This window comes from Chrysochloris asiatica, unplaced genomic scaffold, assembly GCF_000296735.1.
Source record: "Chrysochloris asiatica unplaced genomic scaffold, ChrAsi1.0 scaffold00010, whole genome shotgun sequence".
Lineage (NCBI taxonomy): Eukaryota > Metazoa > Chordata > Mammalia > Afrosoricida > Chrysochloridae > Chrysochloris > Chrysochloris asiatica.
Window position 1 is genome coordinate 36,983,488 of NW_006408528.1, and position 25,430 is coordinate 37,008,917.

General features: G+C 35.5%; 1 protein-coding gene across 1 annotated transcript in view; it reads left to right on the plus strand.

Moving 5' to 3' along the window:
• Positions 1-25,430, plus strand: part of KMT2E (lysine (K)-specific methyltransferase 2E) — an 85,961-nt gene that overhangs the window by 58,220 nt on the left and 2,311 nt on the right. The window contains exons 12-26 of the mRNA XM_006834376.1: positions 1,951-2,068; positions 3,800-3,909; positions 6,725-6,989; positions 7,872-7,970; positions 15,864-16,028; positions 16,274-16,582; positions 19,219-19,473; positions 19,614-19,758; positions 20,469-20,719; positions 21,042-21,098; positions 21,230-21,793; positions 22,872-23,155; positions 24,114-24,202; positions 24,306-24,431; positions 24,604-24,701. Coding sequence (XP_006834439.1) covers positions 1,951-2,068; positions 3,800-3,909; positions 6,725-6,989; positions 7,872-7,970; positions 15,864-16,028; positions 16,274-16,582; positions 19,219-19,473; positions 19,614-19,758; positions 20,469-20,719; positions 21,042-21,098; positions 21,230-21,793; positions 22,872-23,155; positions 24,114-24,202; positions 24,306-24,431; positions 24,604-24,701 — 2,935 coding nt within the window. The remainder of the gene's footprint in view (positions 1-1,950; positions 2,069-3,799; positions 3,910-6,724; positions 6,990-7,871; positions 7,971-15,863; positions 16,029-16,273; positions 16,583-19,218; positions 19,474-19,613; positions 19,759-20,468; positions 20,720-21,041; positions 21,099-21,229; positions 21,794-22,871; positions 23,156-24,113; positions 24,203-24,305; positions 24,432-24,603; positions 24,702-25,430) is intronic.

The following is a 25,430-nucleotide window of genomic DNA, read 5'->3' on the forward strand; positions in this document are numbered from 1 at the left end:
ACATGAAGCGAGCACATGCTGATAGACTTGTTTGATGCAGGATCGCCACAAACCTTCACTGTGTAAAAGACGCATCTTTGAAATTGCAATAAAATGAACCAATCCTGTACTTCTAATATAAGCTGAAGCAGTGTACAAAAATAAAACAAAAAAACCAAGCCCTTTGTTCTTGAGTTAATTCTGATTTGTGGCAACCCCATCTATTAGAATTGGTCAGTTGATTATGTGCTGTAGAGTCGGTTCCAACTCACAGCGATCCAGTATAGGGATCTATAAGGATTTACAGGAGCAGAAAGCCTCATCTTTCTCCCTTGGAACCACTGGTAGTTTTGAGCTGTTGACCTTGAGGTTAGCAGCCTGGCTTGTAACCACTACACTCCTTATGTACTAGAACAGACCTGTGCTTTAGAGGTTTTCCTTGGCTTCAATTTTTATGGAAGCAGATCCTTAGATCTTTCTTTCACAGCACCACTGCATGGGTTAGAAATTCCAACCTTTACCTTAGGAGTCAAGCACAAATCATTTGTGCCATCTAGGGACCTGAAACCCAGTATAACCCACTGCCACTGAGTTGATTGTGACTTATAGAGACCCTGTTACATTGTTCCCAAGGCTGTAAATCTTGATAGGAAATAGCTTCATCTTTTCTCCTTGAGACACCAGTATGTTATTGCTGTTAAGTGCCATTGAGTCGGTTCCAACCCATAGTGACCCTGTTTAGGGTTTCCAAGGAACAGCTGGTGAGCTTGAACCACCAACCTTGCAGTTCAAATGACTTTGCAGTCTGGTGCATTAACCCACAGTGCTGCAGCAGGACTCCAGCAGATGGCAAATGTGAATCAGGAACTCAGATTACTTGAGATGACAAGATCTATCCAGGTCTTATACGAATGCTTCATAGTACAACTGCTTATAGTCTTCAAAATATAACTGCTACAACTCCTAGCTGCTGATGAAACTCCCTTCTTTTTATTACACTGTTAGATTGGTCCCACTTTCTTGCCACCACTTCCAATTTCTACCTTTTTGGAATTAGAATGTCACTGGAGCCCACTTATATGGTTTGGGATTTTTGTGGGCAGCATGATCCTGATAGCCATTTCAGTATATGGCCTCTATTAAAAGCATCTCTTGTTAAATGAACCAGGAAACATGGGCCTTAAAAATTATTAAGTACAGTTGAGTCAGTTCCAATTCAAAGTGACCCTATGAGTATAATGCGTTTCAATCACCAACCTTTTGTTTAGCAGTCCAGTGCTTATCCTACAGTGCCACACACCAGGACAAAGTGCCTTCAAGTCAGTTCTGACTCATAGAAACCCTGTATAGGGTTTCCAAGGAGCAAGCAGCTGGTGAGTTTGAACTGACAGCCTTGCAGTTCAAGTTGACCTTGTGTTCCCATGCTTATCCTACAGCACGACACCATAAATTAATATGTAGTTTATGCATAACTAAAACAATTATGCAATTCTGTAAAGTACAGCAGTCACTCCTGTTTTATCTTTTTGAAAATTTTTATTCCTACCTTCAGTTAATTGTCTTGAATAAGGTAAGGCTATAGGGGGAGTCCTGGTGTGGCGCTGTGGGTTAGTTCGTCAGACGGCAAAGCCGTTTGAACTGCAAGGTTGGCAGTTCAAGCTCACCAGCTGCTCCTTGGAAACCCTATACAGGGTCGCTATGGGTCGGAATTTACTCAACAGCACTTAACAACAACATAGGTGCAGGTAAAAATCTTATTAGCATAGTGACTTAAGTGGGTTTTTGAGTCAGACTACCGAGTATTCATACCTTGGCTCAACTACTTACTGTGAGCCTTTAAAAAGTTTAACTTATATGCCTTAGAAACTTCTAAGTTCCTATGCCTGAGTTTCTTCATTAGTTTACCTCTGAAGACTAACAGGAGATTGTTATTTTTAAATAATAGTTTACTATGCATTTCTTTCTTTGCAGACCGTACCCTTTTGTTTTATTCTATTCTAAATTTCATGGGCTAGAGATGTGTGTCGATGCAAGGAATTTTGGGAATGAGGCTCGGTTCATCAGACGTTCTTGTACACCCAATGCAGAGGTAAGCATATAAAATTTTGTTTTTTATTATCGGGATGGATCTGAGCATTAAATACAAAATCTGGTAGCCTAAGACATTTTAGGAATCTAGGTGTGACGGTGTGGTTTAATGCGCTGGACTGCATAATTGGTTTGAACTGCAATTTCAGTGGTTCAAGCTCACCAGCCACTACTCGGAAACCCTATGCAGGGTTGATTATGGGTCGGAACTGACTTGACGGCCCTTAACAATAAAAGACACTTTAACTACTGATACATTTTATATATCAAGTGGCATTAATGGTGAGGTCATAAAAGTTACTCTTCACATAGAAGAAATTGGTATTTTCCTTCTAAGAGAAATTATTGGACTCCTGTTTATCCTGTTAAGTGCCATCAAATTCCAACTCATAGTGACCCTGTAGAGGGGTTCCAAGGAGCAGCTGGTGGGTTTGAACTGCAACCTTGAGTTAAGCAGTCCAGTGCTTGTTCTACAGCACCACACCAGGGCTCCTGTTTATCCTAAAAGTTATACATTTAGATGACCCAGGGATTAAGTGTATGGCAGTTCAAGCTCACCTGCTGCTCCTCGAAAAACCCTATGCAGGGTTGCTATGGGTCAGAACTGACTCGACAGCACTTAACAATGAGTGGCAAAGCTGAAAGCTAAAGTAGATGTTATATATGCCACTATAAAAATTTTTATAATATTGTATTTTTTATATTGTATATAATAGTGTGGAGTGTGAAATAGTTTTTGTTTTTCTACATACAAATATAAGCATTCCTAATTGTGACACTGTAGGATAAACACTGGACTGCTAATGATAAGGTTGGCAGTTCAAACCCATCAAGTCATTCCTAGAAAATCCTATACAGGTTCACTGTAAGTCGAAATTGTATATAATGTTGTAGTTAAGAGCATGGAATTTGGAGCCAGTTTTACTAGCTTCCTGTGTCTTTTCTGACTTACTAGCTTTGTAATCTTAGGGAAATTCTTTCAGCTAGCTATGCCTTAGTTTTATTTGTAAAAAGGTAGTATGAGGACTAAAGGAGTTAATACACATAAACCAACTCTAACAGTGTCTGGCTTAGTAAGTACTCAGGTGTTTGCTGTACTATTACTACATTTCCTTTAAGATTGTTGTTGTTATGTGCCGTGGAGTCGGTTCTGACTCATAGTGACCCTGTACAGGGTTTCCGAGGCTGTAAATCTTTATGGGAGCAGAAAGCCTCATCTTTCTCCCGTGGGACTGCTGGTAGTTTCAAACTGCTGACCTTGTGGTTCGCAGCCCGATTCGTAACCACTATGCTAAGGTCACTTTTTAAGACTCGAGATTTTGGATAAGCACTGCACAGTTGTGCACAACTTGCTAACTGCAAGGTTGGTGGTTCAAACCCACCAGTTACTCCTTTGAAACCCTACATAGGGTCACGATGAGCTGGAACTGAGTTGATGGCACTTAACAAAAAAATTGGGAAGAGGGTGAATCTTAAAATTGATGAAATACAGTTTATGCCACATAGGTGGGCTGTAGTCAGGATTGGCAGTCAGCAGAACATTCCATTTCAAAATTATTTATCTCCTTCCCCGTTGATAACCACTGATTTGTAGTTATAAGTCTTGTAATTAATGGCATAATTTTCCAAGTGGAATTTGTAAAATACTATGGTTTTCAAAATTGCACGATGAGGTATTTATTTCTAAGGTAGAAAATAATTCATAGAAATAAAAAAATTATTCTTTTAACAGGTGAGGCATGAAATTGAAGATGGAACCATACATCTTTACATTTATTCTACACAAAACATTCCAAAGGGAACTGAAATTACTATTGCCTTTGATTTTGACTATGGGAATTGGTAAGTTCAGGTCTATAAATGTGGCATATTTCTCTTGAAAATTGTTTCTTAATGTTCTTATGATAATTTGGACATTGTCAGTGTTTTTTTTTTTGGTTTTATTTTCACTTAACCATGAGAAAGTTAAAAGTACTTGATAAATAAGGATTTTATATCATCTTCCATTTTACCATTGTTTCGTTTTTTTCTAGCTTTCTACTTATTACTGTGATGTATTCATAGTAACTATAGTCATCTTAACTCAGTCATTCAACACTGACATAGATTGTGTGACTTTTTTTCTTTTGTATTTTATACAATACAGTTTTAGTCATAAGTTAATGGGATTAATTAGTGTGATGAATTTTTCTTTGCCCTTCAAAACTAAAGAAATTTTACTAAATTTTCTTTGTAGTGTAAAATGAACGGATTTGGTGGAGTTCTTGCATATAAATGCAGAACTACTTTCAAACACTAGGAAAACAACAAATGTTAAGTTCTGAGTCTAGAAACATCCATTTAAAATTTTAAAGCGTTAGTACACAAAAGACATAAATAATATACTCATGTACTTATTTCCCAAATGAATAAACAAAACATTGTCCATCGAAGACCCCTTATTTTTAAGTTAGATTGAAGGTCTATGCGTATGTCAAGTATAATAACATACTTAACGATGTTTTGAAGATTCAGTGAATTAACACTTTCAAGAGCACATTATTTTCTGTTTTTGAGGTTTGTTGTTATTGAAACAATGTGTTTTTAATAATGCAAGGCATTTTGAATGAAATGAGTATCTTTCTGGAGGCAATACAAACTTTGCTGCAATTAGTGGAACATGTATGTCTCGAGGAATCTCTGGTGCTTGTGAAATTAAGGCTCATTTCTTCAGCCGGACTCAGTTATACAGGCTCCCACCAGACGTCAGCATCCACTAAAGCCCAGAGGTGATAAGATAGGTTGGCACACCAATGGATTAAAACATTGAAAATGTTTAAAACATTCCCTGGCCCAAAGTGCTTAATAAACATCAGTAAGTGCTGAGCAAACATCCTTATTTGCATTCAGTTATCCTAAAATCCTAATGGAGTCCTGGTGTGGTACTGTAGGATAAAGCACTAGACACAAAGGTTGGTTTGAAAACCCACAAGCTACTCCTCAGAAACCCTATATAGATAGGGTCGTTGTGTGTCAAAACCGATTGAAGGCACGTAACAATCCTAAAATCAAGGAAAATACCTAGTAGTTTTTAGTTTCTGTCAGTACCTGATTTGAGGGATTTGGGGATATAAGACCATAAATATTGTGAGTTTCACCTAGTTCACAGAATTAAGCAGTTTGACTTATACCTTTCTAGCAGTATTGTAAGTGAATGGGTAGCAATATTAGAAAATTGAAAAAGTAAATTGTTTAATAAAAAGTTGGTGACTTTTATTGTTTAAAGTCAGATTTGGACATTCGGCTTGTATCCTAGTTGTTGTTGTTAAGTGCCTTTGAGTCAGTTCTGACTCATAGTGACCCTGTTTAGGTTTCCAAGGAGCAGCTGATGGGTTTGAACTACCAACCCTGTGGTTAGCAGTCCAGTGCTGATTCTACAGTGCCACATCAGGATTTTAAGAGATGAGTTAAATTAGGAGTCCTGGTGTGGTGCTGTAGGATCAGCGTTGGACTGCTAACCACAAGGTTGACAGTTCAAACTCACCAGCTGCTCATTTTGAAGCCCTATACAGAGTCACTATGAGTCAGAATTGACTCAGCACACTTAAAAACGAGTTAACAGGGTGTGGTGGTACAGGGAGTTGAGAAATCTTGTCGTGATTTAAAAAATTGGGTGGTGGAAGTCATAAAGAGCTATATCATTAACTATGACTTTGGACAAAGTATCTCATTGAACTTTTATCAAAACCATTTGGAAAATGGGAATGATTATCATTACTATGAAAATGAGAGGTAATGCAATTATTTTTCAAACCTCCATTTAAAAGAGGAACACTCAAGAGGGGCAAAAGGAAATGTAACTTGAAAATTTTTCCGAGTAGCTTTTTGCTATCTGGAAAATCATTCCTTAAATTGTGGTGGTGATGGTGATGGTGATGTGCCATGGAGTCCGTTCCGACTCATAGCAACCCTGTACAGGGTTTCTCCCAGGCTGTAAATCTTTACGGGAGCAGAAAGCCTCATCTTTCTCCTGTGGAACAGCTGGTAGTTTCGAACTGCTGACCTTGTGGTTCCCAGCCCGATTCGTAACCACTTCGCTATCATAGCTCCTTAATTTATAGGTCAGACTAATAAAGATTTGGTATTTATTATACCTAACGTATTTTTATTTCGGTCAGATTTCAGAGCAGTTTTTTTTTATATTCAAAACATTGAAATAATTATGCTTTTTGCCTTTATTTTGTATAAGCTGTAGTATTTTACCTAAAAAAATTTTTTTTAAGTTTTTTTGCCTTCTATCATTGAAGGTCCAATCTCTGATCAGAAACTCACTCCCAGTAATATTTTTACTTGTTATGGTGGTGGTGTGCTTTGGTGTCGGTTCTGGCTCATGTTGACCCTGTATAGAGTTTCCAAGGCTGTAAATCTTTATGGGAGCAGAAAGCCTCATCTTGCTCCCACCGAATGGCTGGTAGTTTCAAAATGCTGGCCTTCAGGTTAGCAGCCCAACTTGTAACTACTATGCTACTTGAAGAGCTCCTTCATTTGTGATAGTAACTGCAAAGTAAGGATAGCTTGTTAGCAGTATAATATGCAGTTTTGTGGAATTGAAGCTTAAAATGTAGTAGATTTTACACCTTTGGTTTTTATCTTGAATAATTATTTGATTATTTTCCAGTAAGTACAAAGTGGATTGTGCATGCCTCAAAGAAAATCCAGAGTGCCCTGTTCTAAAACGTAGTTCTGAATCCACGGAAAACATCAATAGTGGTTACGAGACCAGGAGGAGAAAAGGAAAAAAGGACAAGGATATTTCAAAAGAAAAAGATACACAAAATCAGAATATTACTTTGGATTGTGAAGGAACAACTAACAAAATGAGGAGCCCAGAAACTAAACAAAGAAAGCTTTCTCCACTGAGATTATCAGTATCAAATAATCAGGTATTGATTACATGTGCTATTGATTCTCAGTGAGTGAAATCAAGCAAACAAGGGAAGATAATTTGTCATTTTCCCTTTTTTGTTTTATGTAAAATTGCTTAAAATATTTTCAAGTCTATTTTGTTATTTTATGAAGTAGTTGAAGGTATAAAATACAAGTTTGGTTAGAATTTATATATTTGTTATTAAGAAATAACCATTAAATCCTTGCAGGGTTGAATATAAGCTTTTTTCTAAGATTGGATGATTTTAAAAAAATCTTCTAATGGCCATTTCTTCTTTATATTCATAATTTTTTATTTAAAATATTGAGTTTTTATTTAAAATATTGAGCCATAATGTTTTCTTTCCTTAAAAATTTGGGATGCAATTATATCAACACAGCAAGTCGGAGTTTTGAAGGAATAATCAATAAAGACACATAACACCGTATAAGGGGGCTTCAAAAATTCATGGGAAAATGCCATTATCTTTTCATTCCATTTTTTCATAAATGTATTGTAGTCTCCTTGTACATGTCCTAAATAAATTGAAGTTGGGACCATTACAGTATGAAAATAAAGGTTTTATTCATTATCTTTACTGGTCTTTAAATTGATTTGTAAGCTCACGGTTTTGTTTAATTTTGTTCATGTTTTGGAAAGAATGTAAACATAAGGCTACATCATTTTGTATGATGTTGTGGGCGCTTTTTTAAGAACTCACAAAAGCAGTAACATTTGCTTTTGAAATGTTTCTTAAATTAGGCAGCCAATTTAAAAATTCTTCATTAGGATTAGGTAGGCTTATAATTTTCATGTTGAATTAGTTGTTTGCTTATAAAGTAGTGATTGAAAGGCATTTAGTTTACTGATTCAATAGTGTTTTATATCTATCTTTCAGGAACCAGATTTTATTGATGATATAGAAGAAAAAACTCCTATTAGTAATGAAGTAGAAATGGAATCGGAGGAACAGATTGCAGAAAGGAAGAGGAAGATGGTAAGTCAGGAAGTCAATAGCTGCTTAATGCTGTTGTGAGGGCTTATTGACATGTATACTCTTCCCATAGTAATTGTTCTTGCTGTTAGGTGGACATCTACAGTTCATTGCTAAAAATTAGCAGATTTGAATCCTTGATGTGCCATCCGGCATTCTAATTGGCTTTATCATTACCATTCAAGTAACTTTCATCTTTTGTAAACTTACTGTGTGTTAGATACTTAACAATGTATGGCATTTAAGTAATAATCTTTTAAATATTTTGAAGCTGAGGACTATTCAAAAATGTTAATGCCACGTTACTACATAAAACCTTTTGTTAGGTAAATTTTTTCTTTCTCTCTATAATTTAGTATGAAACAAAAACTGAACTTTAAAGCTTATAATAATAGCTTATGCAAAAAATAAAACCAAAAACCCTGTTCTCATACTATCATAAAACAAGGTGTTTTATTAAAATAAAGCTTGGTATTCACATTCTTAGTATTATTTGCAAATGTCTGTATAAAACTAGGACAAAGTACTTTCTCACAAACCATTGGTAATTTAGTGTTCAGTATAAAGCTAATGCAGTATTATAGTAAATTATACTTTGAGCGTCCCAAGATTTGAAAATGAGCTCACAAATGATTTTACTATAATTTTTACCATTTCCTCATATGTTTCCTTGTTTCATGGTTTAGTGGTTTCTATGCTGTATTCCAAGGCATCCCAAATGTCATATACTTAAAGGTGTGATCTTTCAAAGTGGTCATTTGTTAGGACTACTATTTCAATTTTTTATATCACCTTGATGGTCATCCTTTTAATACCTAGTCTTTGTTGCTGTTCACAATTGTAAAAAACAATGCGGAACTGTTTCACAGCATAAGGATTTTTTTTAAAAGCTCTATTGGGACAGAGGGTTTAATGATTAGAGGATGGAGAAAATGTTTAAGAATGATTACAAAGGTGTTCCTGTATGTATAGGAATTATCTTGAACCTTTTCCAAGGTTCAATTACATGTGCCTCTTCTAACAACACTGTGTAGGGTTTCCGACACTAAATCAGAAAGCTTCATCTTTCTCCCACGGAGTGGCTGGTGGGATTGAATCGCTGACCTTTTGGTTTGCAATCCAGTGCTTTCCCCACAGAGCCAATTACCTAAACCTATCTAAATTCTGGGAGTCCTGGTGTGGCGTTGTGGGCTAATGCATCAGTCTGGAAAGTCGTCTGAAATGCAAGGTCGGTGGTTCAAGCTCACCAGTTGCTCCTTGGAACCCTCTACAGGGTTGCTATGGTTTGGAATCAACTCGACAGCACTTAGCAACAACAATATATAAATTCTGATGGCCCCTTTTTGACTATAGAGTTTCAGTAGTATCCTGTTCCAAGCCCAGTTGCCATAGTCTCTGTCTTCTACCTGATCTAAACATGCAGAAAATTTTGGGAAAAAAAGAGTGTAATTGGCTACTATATGCTTACTATGTGTCTGACAGGAGGAACAACTTCTATACTGGTTCAAAGGGCTACTAAGAGTCACTTGAATATGATGGGAAATTAAAAAAAAAATATCACACTTAAAAAAACAAAAGCTAGAGGTTTGTATATGCCCACAAACTATTTCATTTAGAATGCTATTTCAAAGTTGTTTCAAGTAGGTAGCAACTTTTACAATGTACCTTTGTAAAACAGTGGAACATTCTCAGTTCCCAGAAGAAAATGGATACCCATTCGTTGATGTTAAACTTGGTTTGTTGTTGTTGTTAGGTGCCCTCGAGTCGGTACCGAATGCACAGCAGAATGAAACACTGCCTGATCCTGGGCCAACCTCACTATGGTTGTCATGCTTAAGTCCATCGATGCTGCCACTTGGCCAGTCCATCTCGTTGGGGGTCTTCCTCTTTTTCTCTGATCCTCCACCTTACCAAACATGATATCCTTCTCCAGCGACTGGTCCCTCCTGACAATATGTCCGAAATATGAGACACAAAGTTTGGCCATTCTGGCCTCCAAGGAACACTCTGGCTACACTTCTTCCAAAACAGATCTGTTGGTTCTTTTGGCAGTCCATGGCACTTTTCAATATTCTCCTCCAACACCATAACTCAAAGGCATTAATTCTTGGTAGAATTTTAAAAAATAGATTATCATATAATAGCTTACTTGGGAATCCATTTTTGGTTGCTTTTGTTTATAAATATGCTCTTTATATAAAAGGAGCTCTGGTAGAGTAGTGGTTACGAATCGGGCTGCGAACCGCAAGGTCAGCAGTTCGAAACTACCAGCTGTTTACGGGAGAAAGATGAGGCGTTCTGCTCCCGTAAAGATTTATAGCCTCAGAAACCCTGTGCAGGGTCGCTCTGCGTCGGTTCCGACTCCACAGCACACAGCCACATAAAAGGACACGTAAAAGTTTCTATATTCATTTTAGCATATTCATTCTACATCTGCTACTGTGGCTGTACAGCTGGTTATTTTTATGAGATTAAAATTTGAAAAGTATGTTTATAATTTGTCTGATATTGTGAAAGGATGTGAAATAAAAACTTAGAAAATCTTCCTTAGACATCCTGACCTAGAAACCCTTCAGTATTTATTGCAGTTCTTTTAAATTGGAACATTTGTGTTGAATTTTTGCATGTACTCAACAGGCAGAAAACAAAAATATGCATCCTAGGATTCCTAAGCATAAGCAATCAGTATTCTCCACCAGTCCCCAGTAGTTAGTGTTTGAAGACCAAAGTACTTGGCTTAAAAATCTTAAATATGAATCATTTTTTTGTTTTTCTAGTCTTTTTGAATTGGGTAGTAAACATCAGTAAGTGAAAGAGGAAGTCAAAGAAGAAGTGGCAAATAAAATTTTTAAAAATGGACAAAAGTTTTAAAACATGGTAGTCACAATACTGCTCAAGAGAAATGTGTTAAATGGACTTAAATGTTCTCCTGTGACAACAAAACTTTCATACATTACGGGATCATTCCCAGGTTGTGATAAAAGCAGTCAATCATGCCCTCTTCTCAGATAAATTTCCGTAACTTGCTTTAAAGAACACGTGAAAAAGACACCAGGTAATCTACAAACTTAAATATACTCCAAAATTTATCTTGTAGAATATCGAACCATATGAAATTCCTGATATTTGATCATTTTTACCTACACATATGGCAATTTCACACAAACTTAATATTTAGCATCTTGTTTGGTTTCCAAAATTTACACCAGTGGACTTAACTATATTTTAGTTGCTGACTTTGCTTCTTTTTGATGAGAATGGAAGACAAGATAATGTCTCTGTCTTCAGGGGCATTTACAAAAACAATTATTTTGTAGCAAGACAAGGTAACCAAGGAAAGACTAGACTTACTGGTCTGATAGAGACTGGTGGAACCCCCAAGACTGGCCCTTAGACATTCTTCAAACCTGGAACTGAACCTAGTCCTGGAGATTACCTTACAGCCAAACAATAGAAAGGCCTATAAAGTGAACAGTAACATCTTGAGAAATGTGTTCCTCAGAACCAACCAATCACATGAGAGCCCAGGTAAGGAGCCCTGGTGGCACATGGTTAAAGTGCTTGCTTGCTAATCGACAGGTTGGTGGTTTGAACCAACCAGAGGCTTTGCAAAAGAAAAGACCTGGCAATCTACTCCCATAAAGATGGTTGCTTAGTGTTGTTGAGTAGGTTCCTACTCATAGTGACCCTGTATAGGGTTTCTGAGGAGTGGCTGGTGGGTTTGAGCTGCTGACCTTGTGGTTCACAGTCCAGTGCTGATCCTACAGTGCTACACCAGGAGTACCCCATAAAGATTACAGCCTAAGAAATCTGATGGGCAGTTTTACTTTGTTCTGTAGGATCACTGAGGATGACTTGATATGGCATATAACTTACTCCGGGGAGTGTAGCAATTGCAAAGTTGCACCATTTTCTTTTCCATCATTTTCTCAGCCTTCTCATATTACACAGTATTCCACAGAACTCTAATCTGAGTTGTTTTATAAAAAGAGTGCTGTGGCTGGTTGAGTTTAGTAACAACATTGTACCATATCCCCAACCTTTCATCTTCTCTTGTTTAAAAACTCTTAATTAGTTTGTTGATGCTTTTATTTTTCTGAGGTCTGGTTTTCTCTCATAAGTGTTTTAAGAATTGTATACTTAAATGGCAAAATGGAGCCCACTTGATTTTATAAGTATTCTGTTCAAATAAAATTATATTTAGCTTTAGCTGCCTTGTAATACATTTAAGATTTCTAAAATCTTGTTTTAAATGCTTCCAACTTTATATGACTGCAAAGAACAGTGATGCGCATTTTATATAATACGTTCAATTCTTGCTTATTTTACCAGACATTTGAGTGTTTGCTATCTAGTAAGCACTATTGTTGGTACACTGGTGAGCAAGGAAGGCAAGGTCCTTGCCCTGGAGAAGTTATCATACATAGAGGCTGAGTACAGGAAGTAATGAGTATCAAGTAGTTAACAGGGCCATGAAGATAAATCATTATTGTGGATGGAGAGAAACTACATGGATACCACACTCAAGTCAGACTTAATACAATGGAATGATTTTCATTGATAACCAATAATCCTACCCAATTTTAAAAGATCTGAAATTGATCTCTAATTGATAAAAAGGTCTTTTTGTTTCTTTACTATTTCAAGCCTTTAGGATAGACTAATTTGGCAGGTGGGCTTTGGCATTTCTCATCCTTTTAAATATTTTAGGCAGCATTTTTTCCCTTTCAAGAAAAGCTACCTCCTAGCGAGTGGCAAGGTAGAGAAGTAAATTAGGAGTCCTGGTTTGATGCTGCAGGTTAATGCACTGGACATCAAAGTCGGTTTGAACCACAAGGTTGGTGGTTCAAACTCATCAGCCACTCCTCGAATACCCTATACAGAGTCACTCTGGGTTGGAACAGACTCAATGGCACTTAACAACAACAGGAAGCTAAGGTAGAAAAATAAATACCAAACTCAAGAGTTCTGGTATCACACTGTAGGATAGGCATTGGACCACAAAGTCAGTTTGAATCGAAAGGTTGGTGGTTCATACTCACCAGTTGCTTCTTGGAAACCCTATACAGGGTTACTAAGAGCCAGAACTGCCTTGATGGCACTTTAACAAGTCCTAAAAAAATATGCTGGAGTTAAAAAGGATTCTGAATTTCTCTAATCACCTACAGACAGCTTCAAATCCTTGAAGCTATATATACTATTGTTATTTTTCTCAATTAGATCTATAAAATGGGTGATGAGTTTTCAGTCATTAGATACATTTATGTGTCGAAGAATGTGTCAAAGAATGTATTAGATGCAGCAGAAAATATAAAGCTGAATGACATGAACTTTACAGAATTTCGTAAAAGCACTGTGGTTTTTTTAATGACATAAATCAAAGACACATATACATACCCCATAATGTTTGTGTACATTGAGATGGTTCAGCTTTATTTTAAGTACGGCTAGCAGTTGTAGTAATTGTTTTATGTCAGAGGTTGTTATTAGGAAGGAGAGTAAATTGGGAGGAAGGAAACTTGGATAATTATTGCTTTGCTTTTAAGTGAGTCGTTTATAATGTTCAAGGACTTTAAAGATCCCAAGGAGCTCTAAAGTGTTTATGAATCATCTCTGAAGTTTTGCTTTGGCTATCAGTTAGCTGTATTGTTTAGAAGAAAGTTCAATTTTTAATTGAATTATCTTGGGTCTTTATACTATAGAATTTTATTACGACCCTCACTACTCCCACCATCCAAAATAAGTGAATACTGAATTATGTAAAAGAAAACTCTTTTGACATCAACTCTGGATATTTATATAAAGTAGCTTCCTAGGTGTCTTTTGACATAAACCCTAGATATTTATCTAAAGTAGCTTCCTAGATGTGTGGCTTATGGCCATTTTTTTTCTTTTGCATATAAAATGATTCATGCTATTGTTAAGCAAATTTATTTCCATCTGGAAAAATATACTTATCCCATAATTACTTTTAAAAAATTTTTGGAGAGGTATAACTACCTCCTAACTCTGGTTCATTAGGAAAAGCAATGAAAAAAAAAACCCAACACCAAACTACCTTTAGTTATTCAAGATTTCCAAGTAGGGAATCCTAATATACAGAAATAGGAATCCCTGGATGGTGCAAATGGTTCTGTACATAACAATTTGTGGTTCACATCTACCCAAATGCACCTCACAAGAAAGGCCTGAAAAATCACAACCATTGGAAACCTTATGGAGTACGGTTGTACTCTGAAACACATGGGGTTGCCATAAGCCTGAATCAATAACTCTTCATTTTTATTTTTACATATGCAGAAACGGTTTAAATAGAGAGGCATATGGCAAAAAGGGGTCAATGGAGTAAAGAAAATCAAAGGACTGGAGATGGAGAATTGTCTAAAGAAAGAATCCATCTTGAAAACTTTGGGTGCATTAAACAAGACCATCTTTTGTGGATGCTATTTGTGTCTGATTACTCACCTCAGACTAGAGAGCTAAGATGCAGATGTGTATCCATAAACAAATAATCTTACCTCTTTGAACCTTAATTCCCTAAGTATAACACATTTTTAAAAGAGTAGGACATCTTCAGTATGGCAATTTCCTGTAACAAATTAGAAATTTAATAGTATTCTTACGAGTTTTGTTGGCATACTTCGTTGTTCCCTGAGTGTAACAAAGAAAAAAGCATTGTTTAAGAATAAGCAGTTTCCAAAATCGATGTAGTGATACCTGAATCTCTGCTGGTAATTACTCAACTAAAGCTCCAATGTTGACAAGACCATGGAAGCCAGACCTTGAGTTTCTGATCTTTCTTTCTTTCTTCCCCACATCGATGACAATAAAGGAGGAAAGACAAATGGATCTAAGCCTCAGGACCTGGTTCTTGTCATTTGGAGAACTGGACAGTTGATGGACGTGCTTCCTGTTTCTGGTTGAGAGCTGAAGCATTTGCCAGGCCCACTGGTCAAGGCTCTGGGTCTTGCTTTTAATGTTCTCCATCCAAGGAGAACTGATGTTCAAAGGAACCGTTGCTGTTCCTCAGTCCCTGCCTTGAACTGTCAGTATAAGACAGGAAGAGCAGAAGGTAGAGGAATGCCTTATGAGAATTATAATGGAGGGCAAGTGGGCTAAAGTAGAATAACATTTATGGGATACCTACCATTTTTCCAAGTACTGTTGGAAAACTTCAGACATTTTTCTCTTTGAATTCAGTAACAATCCACTGAAGTGTAAGTATTATTACCCACGTTCTGTAGTCTGAAAGGTTAACTAATTTACCTAGAGATACAGCGATAATAAAAAGACAAGAGTCATGATTTGAACACTACTATAAGGAGCTCTGGTAGCGTAGTGGTTGCGAATCTCATGGTCAGCAGTTCGAAACTACCAGCTGCTCCACAGGAGAAAGATGAGGCTTTCTGCTCCCGTAAAGATTTACAGCCTCAGAAACCCTGTACAGGGTCGCTATGAGTCGGAGCCAACTCCACAGCACACAACAACAACATATGTTGCTACAATATTTCAGTGTTTTCTCACTCCTTAAATGCCTATGAATTTTAGCTTATCAACATAGTTTATACATTAGTAACTTTGAATCTTTTAAAAAGGCTGGCTTCTGTTTAAAGAAAAAATTTTCAGTTTGGTAAAGCAAGGTAGTTTTTGAGGTTTTTGTTCTACTCATCATTAATGCTTAGTCATCCAGGTGCTCCTTTCATGAAATGCATTGGTAATGGCAGGGCTTACTAAAAAGATGTTTCAAATTCTAAAAACTGTTCAATAAGCATCATTTTTTCATATTTACCAACAATAGAAGAAGTATTGTTGCTAACATTATTATAGTAATTTTTAAATTGCCATGAGCGTTTGGATTTTTAGTTTATTATTTTTTATGTCACCTAAATTTCCCAGACGAGAGAAGAACGGAAAATGGAAGCAATTCTGCAAGCTTTTGCCAGACTTGAAAAAAGAGAGAAGAGAAGAGAACAAGCTTTGGAAAGAATCAGTACAGCCAAAACTGAAGTTAAAACTGAGTGCAGAGACACACAAGTTGTCAGTGATGCTGAGGCTACTCAGGTAACACCCTTCCACCTTCCAGTAAACTTTCTACACAAAATTCCAAGGAATTTTTAGTAATGCCACACGTTAGCCTTTCACTGATAGCATTTCTCAAATCCTATGCAAATTCAGAGCTGAGATGTAACACTATTTTTATGAGTAAGTTTTTAATTATGTGAACTTATTGAAGTAAATTTAGATTTCTGTTTCTTTCTTATATAAACACAGTATCTAAATTTCTTTCCTCTTATATTTTGAATTAGGAACAAGCAAAAGAAGAAACTACTAGCAAGCCAGCCCCTGCCAAAGTGAATAGAACTAAACAAAGAAAAAGTTTTTCTAGGAGTAGGACTCACATTGGACAACAACGTCGGAGACACAGAACTGTCAGCATGTGTTCAGATGTCCAACCATCTTCTCCTGATATAGAAGTTGCCACACAACAAAATGATATTGAACATACTGTACTTGCAGTAGAACCTGAACCAGAAACTGCACTTGCAGAAATAATTACCGAAACGGAAGTTCCAGCACTTAGTAAATGTCCTACAAAGTATCCCAAAACTAAAAAGGTATGGTCCTAATGAATGTAGTAAGAACTCAGTTTTCTAGTAAGTGTCATAGTAATTACATTGTTTTAAAAATTCAATGTACAACGTCTCATAATGAATAGACTGATCAGAAACATCATTTTTACACTTGAAATTTTTTAACTAAGAAGAGGCTTGCTATTTTAGTTAAGTTTGAAATCATTTGCATTATACATATGTGGTTGTGTACTTTTTTTGTGTGTGTCTGCATTATGTTATAATCTTCAGTATGTCAAGAAATATTTTTAGTAGTCATCATTCTTTAAATCTGCAAACATTATATAGAAAATTTTTACTTTTTAAAACTAGTTTTAGGTTTATTCTTTTTATTTACATTTTTAATCAATTGTATAAGTATATTATAAAAATTAAATGGGAAATTACTGATTTCATTAGATTGTACAAAGAATGAAAATTTATAAGGAAGAATAATTTTAGATCAATTTCTTTAATAAAAGTCTTTGAAAAACTGACAGATTTATCAATTAATTATGGAAAGCTATTGGCATGATCCCTGTTTAACTATTTATTTAGAATAACAGAATAGCCTTATGAAGCTTCGTTTTTTTTTTGTCTGAGTGAAGTGGAATACTGCAGATTGGAGCAAAGCCACAAAAGTAGTCATCCTTAAACTATTTGGGGTGAGAAATGGATCATAAACATTCTTTAACAAAATACTCTAAAATGTCATTTGTTTTGTCTTTGTTCTTCCATTGTTTCAGTATAGTTTGTAAGCAGGTTGGTAAACCATGAGAAGTCGAACTTTAACATTAACATGGCAAACGTGAAGTCCCATAATTACCTATTGTAGAGTCTCCTAGGGTTCTCTCCACGACACCAAAGAGCTTGAGCAAGCAAGGCAATACTTTTACAATGGGCCCACCTTGGAAGGAAAAGATTGCCAACTTTTCTTCGTATTTTGGATAAATGAAAAGGAAAAAAAAACTCAGATTAAAAGTTACTTTCTCAAATTTAAACGTCTGTTGGCATGATCCCTGTTTAGTTATTATTCTGATAGTAAAAATGATCTAAATTCCTGGTTTGATGGGGCTCCTGCATCTCTCTGGTCTGAGATGTGGACTGTATCTACAAGAGGACTTCAAAAGTTCATGAAAAAATGGAATTGAAAGATAATGGAATTATTCTACAAAGTTAATTGATTCTCCAAAAAGCCTTCTTTTGGTTAAAATCTCTATATATGACATTTTATTGTTGTTTTAAACAACATTCTGTTTGACAAAATAAGAGGAATCAAATTATGATTTCCCCTAAAATTAAGACCTCAAAAAATAAAATAAAACAAAGACCTTGTTTATTTTAACAACACATGCATTTATTCTCTGCCAGATACTGTTATGGCATATGTTGCTGGCTTACAGTTAGTAAAAACGGAATTGTGTATACTATATATCAATCCACAGGATAAGGTTAAGAAAATTATTTGAGTGAGTTTTGAAAGCATAGGAATGTAAGAGATCTCCACAGCTTTTTCTTCCCAAGACAACCTTTTTCTACAGGCATACATATGTTAACTCTTGTAATCCTAACATTATTTGTAGAGTTCCCCTCTATCAGGACTCATTTTACAGAAAGGTTACAGGACAACCAGACAGTCTGACTCCACACTTAATGTGCTGCCCCACTATTTTCTTTCTATAACTTGTCTCAGGAAGACAGTTCTATGAATATAGAAAAAAGGCTAGGAAAGAAAAAGTGCCAAAATGTTTGTAGTGGTTATTTCTGGAAGGTTAAGATACGTAGGTTATTTTTTTTAGTATATGTGTGTGAGTGAATGCATATATATGTATACATATATATATACATATATATATATACACACACCACTAATTTCCCAAATATTTATATTATCTGCTATCTTGATAGGAAAGAGATGAATACCCAGATAGCAGAAACAGGAAACATAGCTTGTGTTGGCAAATGTAAATCCTTATATCCATGTCCATTACAATTGAACTTTGCAAAAAAAAAAAAAAGTACTCATTAAATCTGAGGCTAGTCAGGTAAGACTGGATTATATACATTGTACATTAAAGAATCAGCAGAGTTGATCACAAAAAAACCTAAACAAATGAAATTTCAAACAGTAACATGAGAGACATTCAAACTATTGATATTCAGTTATTGATTCTCTACAGCTTTCTTTAAAAAGCACATGCACTGGCCTTATTGTCTAAATTCTTCTGTACAGCCAGATTGAAAAGCACGGCTTAAAGTCAAGAGTTTAAACTGAACCTTTTTTTTTTAACCTATAATAGAAACAACTACAACCTAAATGTAGTGTTATAGTGTTATAGTTGATTAATTGGCATTGAAGTCTTAAGATTTTACTATACTAAAAGGCAGTAGTGTTTTTATGTATATACATTTTACAAAAGTAATCATGTGCTTTGTTCCTACAAAATGTTACATAAAAAATTTTAAGAATAACATGAGAACCAAGGAAATGTTGACTACCTTAAATTGATGTGGATATCATATATGAATAATTTTAATTACTCAGTATATTACTTTAAAATACTGATTTCAGTTAGACTATTCTAATAGGATTTATGTAATTACATATATAGTGAAGTGGTTCCCATTTCTCTTTTCTTTAGCACTTGGTCAGTGAATGGTTAAGTGAGAAGAATGAGAAGACAGGAAAAGCTTCGGATAGCCTTTCAGAAAGGCCTCTGCGTATAACTACAGACCCGGAAGTATTGGCTACACAGCTCAATTCTTTACCAGGTCTCACTTACAGTCCCCATGTCTACTCTACTCCTAAGCATTATATTCGGTTCACTTCACCATTCCTTTCCGAAAAAAGGAGGAGAAAAGAACCTAATGAAAACGTCTCTGGCTCATGCAAAAAGGTAATCTTTTCTTGGGATATATAAAACTAGCCAAATTCATTCCTTACTTAGTGAAATACTTTTGGAATCCACTCTACTTATAAGGCTATATAAACAGTTAAAAACTGGTATCGATTCATTTACCGTTTTATGTATTTCAGCGATGGTTGAAACAAGCTCTGGAAGAAGAAAATTCTGCAATTTTACATAGATTTAATTCACCCTGCCAAGAAAGGTCCAGAAGTCCCACAGTCAATGGTGAAAGTAAAAGTCCACTACTATTAAATGATAGCTGTTCCCTTCCAGGTAGAATTTTTCTTTCAGTCTTGTTTTAATGTGAGGAATGTGGCAAGATACATAGCTTCATTAACAGGCACATTCTGATTACTGCTGTACTGTTTCAGAAACGATGCACAGTGGTCATGTGTACTTTCTCTTGTCTGTCCTCTAACCTTTGGATTAAGTATATAGATGTGACATATTGGATAAATACGTAGACATAAATGGAGCCCTGGTGTGGCACTGTATGATAAGCATTGGACTGTAAGGTCGTCAGTTCAAACCCCCCACTTGCTCCTCAGAAAAGCCTAAAATGGGTTATGATTTGGAACTGATTCAACCACACTTAACAACACATAGAGACATAAACAAAAAACATAATTGTAATAAAACTGTTTCTTAAAATTTATGGTTGAATTTTTGTCCTATTTTGGCTTTTGGACTAGCTGCTTTTCAGACAGATTCAAAAGATTCTAAGAAATCAGTTAAAATAACAGCCATGCCAGTAAGATTTCTCTAAAAACACTAGGTCTTTTGAGGCAGAGAATGCTTGCTAAAAGTGAAGTTAACTTATTTAGAGGAAATGGTTTCATGTTGATCCTATCTTTAAAAAAATGCATAGGTTTTTAGGAAAGATGTCATAACTAGATTGATGTTTTGGTCCTTTTTAGAATGTGGTTGAGATTGTAGCAAAACTAGCAGCGTCATGGCTTACAATTTTTGTTTTCCAATAACAGATTTAACTACACCACTAAAGAAACGAAGACTCTATCACTTATTAGATTCTGCTTACTCCGAAACCTCCACACCCACTCCTTCACCATATGCTACACCAACTCACACTGATACTACTCCTGTAGACCCATCATCTGCCACTCCTCCACGGATAAAATCAGATGACGAAACTTGTAGAAATGGTTATAAACCAATATATTCCCCTGTTACCCCTGTAACTCCTGGTACACCAGGAAATACCATGCACTTTGAGGTAAGAAATTTAAATGAACTAATGCTAGATAGGAAAAAAGTTTTCTGAAACTAAGAAAATTGTGTGCAAGTGCTTACTTAATGTTAAACTTTTTCATTAAAATGAGCTTTCTTATTGAGATACATAGACTAAGCAAATACATGTGTCAGATCTACCTTAAAATATATGTTTTATTTGGGGAATAGAAGTAAAACAAAACAGCATAAAACTCAAAAGTCTGTAGTAGTTTTCTCATTTTAAGTTTTTATTTCTGTAAATATTATGAATTTGGCAATATAATTACCGATTCTAATCTTTTTTTTTTTTTAATATATGTATATAGAACATTTCCTCTCCAGAAAGTTCTCCAGAAATTAAGAGACGCACTTATAGCCAAGAGGTAAGGACTTACAGAAAAAGGCAAATTTTCCTAGTGTCATTATTTTAAATTATTGATAGACTTAAAAATAAGCAGTGTCAAAATGTGTTTGTGGATATTTGTGTAATTTTTAAAAATTTTTTTATTAACAGGGATATGATAGATCTTCAACCATGTTAACATTGGGGCCTTTCAGAAATTCTAATTTAACTGAACTGGGTCTGCAAGAAATAAAGACTATTGGTTATACCAGCCCAAGGAGTAGGACTGAGGTCAGTAGGCAGTGCCCTGGAGAAAAGGAACCCGTGGCAGACCTTCAAAGGGGACTCGATGTAATCGAGCAGACTGCCTTACATAAAAGCATGGAAACATCTTCACATGACAGGACTGAGTCTAACAGCCAACTGGAATCTACTCACTCTGGACGGGGCACAATATATTCTTCCTGGGGAAAGAGTCCTGACAGAACAGGAGTTAATTTCTCAGTAAACTCTAATTTGAGGGATCTGACACCCTCACATCAGTTGGAGGTTGGAGGCGGCTTCCGAATAAGTGAGTCAAAGTGCCTGATGCCAGATGATACTAGAAGCATGTTTATGGAAACAGCTGTGTTTTGTACTTCAGAAGATGGGCTTATATCTGGTTTTGGACGGACTGTTAATGACTGTTTGATCGACGGAAGTTGCACACCCCAGAACCCTCCACAAAAGAAAAAGGTTACAAATTTAACCATTTATATAGTCTTTTTAATAGTGTTTTTTGTTTTGTTTTTTTAAATATTTCTATGGGCAATGAGTAGCTGTAATATGTATTATGTTAAGGCATTCTTAGTTATTCAAGTTAAATATGTAAAACCTTTTGCAAATGTTTACTTAACTAGAAAACGTTTGTAGAAAAAGTAAAAAATTCTAATGATAATGGAAAATTCTTGTAAGAAGTATGGTTTCAGAGACCCAAAATTCAAGTAATTTATTTTACCAAGCCACTGTAACTTTAAACTATATATTTTACCAAGTAACTTAAAACAATATAGGCTCCCAACCAAATAAAGTTGAATAATTTCTTTTCACCCTCATTTTACATAGAACAGGCAGTCTTGTATGGAAGAAATGCCTCTTTCATCATTCATATAACCTATAGATTTTAGACTATGGATATATAAGAATATTTTGAAAATTGTATTAGTAGATAAGTGTTATTATCTACTAAGTGATATTGTTATCAACTAAGTCCCCTCTGTAAATTTAACCCATTTGGTTGGCAGATATATTGATCTGATTAGAATGCCTTATTTCAGAGGAAGGAGGAAAACTACAACACTTATTTAATTTGTTAATAGACTTATTGCTTTGCAAGTCTAAGAATTTTAGTGATGTGTGCTTTTAATTTTTATAACAGAGTCCAGTTGGCAACTTTGTGGGAAGCAATGTAGTATAGTGGAAAGAGCACGGGCTTTCAAGTAAGACCTAGGTTCGAATCCCGGCTCCAACACTCACCAGCTGTGTGACCTTGAGTGAGTGAGTTACTCAATTTCCTCATCTGTAAAATGGGGATGATAATATACCTATTTTATAGGGTTGTTGTGAGGATTAAATGAGATAATGTACATTAATCATTTAGTACAATGCCTTGCATATTTGTAGGCATTTGATAATTGTTAATTATTTTATTTGTTCAGAATCGAATTATTTTACATAATTTTCCTAATGTTTATATAGTAATTCTTTTTATATAAAAAAGTGATTGACAAATTTAACAAAAATTAAAGATTTGCTTTTCTTTTTCTTGCTTAAGGTTTCTCTATTAGAGTACCGTAAGAGACAACGCGAAGCTAGGAAAAGTGGCTCTAAGGCAGAAAACTTTCCATTGGTTAGTGTATCACCTCATGCAAGTGGAAACTTGAACAATGGTGATGGGTGTGTCAACAGTAGTGAAAATGGGGAGCAGGTAGAAAACACTGCTAGCCTACCTTTACCAACACCAGCTGCTGCTTATAATGCTAATTCTGAAGAAACCAGCAACAATTGTCCTATTAAAGAAGCTTCTGCCAGTGAGAAGAATGAACCAGAAGTTCAATGGTAAACCTATTTTTAAAATCTAATTGGTAGCTTTAAAAGTACAAACGATATAGCTTATAATTAAAGTAGTCTGTATTTTCTTTATCACTCAGTCAGAATCTTGTTTTTCATTAGCTGATTTTGAATGGCGATATATAAAGGTTTAAATTGTCCTACCCTGGAAAAAATAAGCTTTTGTTAATGAGCTAGCTTTCTATTTGTTGTTCTTCTTCCAAAGCTAAGTAGATAAAGATGTGTAGCCATAATTTGAAAGATCCTCTTTGATGATAGGACTTCAAACCAGCTGATACGTTAGTGTTGTTAAAGGTCCACTATGTTTTCTCATTGGTAATTTATTCATATTACTCACACACATATTCCCCTCCAAAAACCTTTATCACAGTCAGGAACTTGCTGTTTCTTTATATATGTGTGTATGTGTGTGTCTCTCTCTATATATATAGAGACATACACACACACACCCTTTCCAGTTACCTTGAAAGAGCAACCAAAATTTAAAAAGTTAGATGTAGGATTGACCTTGGCAAAGAACAGGAGGCCACATTGACTTTGTCCCCTTACTCCTGAGAACTTGCTAGTAGCCAACACAAAGCCTGAGAATTTCCCTACAGTTCTGACACAAAGTAATTTGTTGGAGGTATATTTTGGTACCTTTGGTAAACTAAAGGGATATTCTGAATGCTAATATACTATTCTTCAACTCTCCTGTCTTCTCACCAAGAAACTACTGAAGTTAAAGGATTTGAATTTGACTGAGTTCTTCAAATAAATGGGGAGAAGACTCTTAGTACTGGCAGTTGTTTTTGTTTTTTAAAAAAAGGATTATCTGGTTTAAAAGCTTTTAACACCAAAGTATTTTCCAAGTCCAGCACTTTAGTCTTGGTGTGAGCAGTCTGAAAGGACATGTTAACCACTAAACACTAGCTTCTTATAGTTAATGATAGATTTTACTTTGAAGGACTGCCTCAACTTCAGTGGAACAAGTGCGAGAAAGAAGTTATCAGAGAGCGTTACTTCTCAGTGACCACCGAAAAGATAAAGAGAGTGGTAAGTGAGCTTCTTCCCTCAGCTAACAGTGGAGCCAGCTAACCCCCTTCTGTAGCCTTGTTCTTTGCTGTTCTAATGTTCTTTGGGTCTGCTTCATCTCTAGGGGGAGAGTCACCGTGTATGTCATGTTCACCTGGTCATGTTCAGTCTTCACCTTCATCTCATTCAAATCACATTCCCCAGTTGCAACCTAAGGGCCCAGGCCCATCTTTCAGTGAGCTTATGGAAGGTCAGTAAGCAGATGGCCTATCATGGTTGTAATTTTAAACATCTTTTTTAAATTTGAAAGAAGCCTTTATGAAAGTTGATTTGAATACAATGTTAAGTTGCTTTGTGGTGTTCATAAAGACAAAATGTTATCATGTGGTAGTTTATTTATATGAATTTCTTCTGTCTGACAGACCCAGATCCTGAAAACCCAGAACCCACAACTACAAATGAATGTCCATCCCCAGATATTTCTCAAAAGACTTGTAAAAGTCCTTCAAAAATGAGCAAGGTAATAGTAACACTGCATCTTTGAAAATGACCATTCAGAAAAGTTGATGTTAAAATGCAGACAGATTCTTCTGCTGTAGCAGGTATCAGTTTGTGGTTTCTAGGTGCTTTTTTCTCTGTCAGACCTTCAATTTTGTTTTACACTTTCTCTAAAAGTTTCACCTCTAGTGAAAGGGTTTCTAGGAAATTTAAACATTTTTCATGAAATATTTCCACAACTAATTAAGGTCCAGTGACATTCATTTCGAAAAAATAATGATAGGTCCATCCTGGAACATGAAGATATTATTATCTAATGTGATATATATATCACTTTGGCAACTAAAGATGAAGAAGACCATATACATTTAAGTATCGTGTATAGTAAAGAAAGCAAAAGGGTATTTAAAGTCCAAAGTTTTGGGGAGCAAGTTTCATTACCTATGCAAATTTATCACTAGGTTTGGTGTTCTTTAAGTAAACTCAAAAATAGGTTTTCTCACTCTAAGGGGAAAAAGGCATTATTTCCAAGACTAACTGTTTTCGTAACGTGAGTTCAATAAAAAATAATTCAGTTTAAGCTCACTACAAGAACTTACTGGAACTAAAAAAACTTACTGAACTAAAGAAAGGGAAAAAAAAACCAAATTGGACTTCTCAAAAATATTCTATTCTCTGCCCCATTTTAAAAATTAGTATTTGGGTAACATTAAATATCAGACTAAACCACAAGGTACATAAAATTTTACAT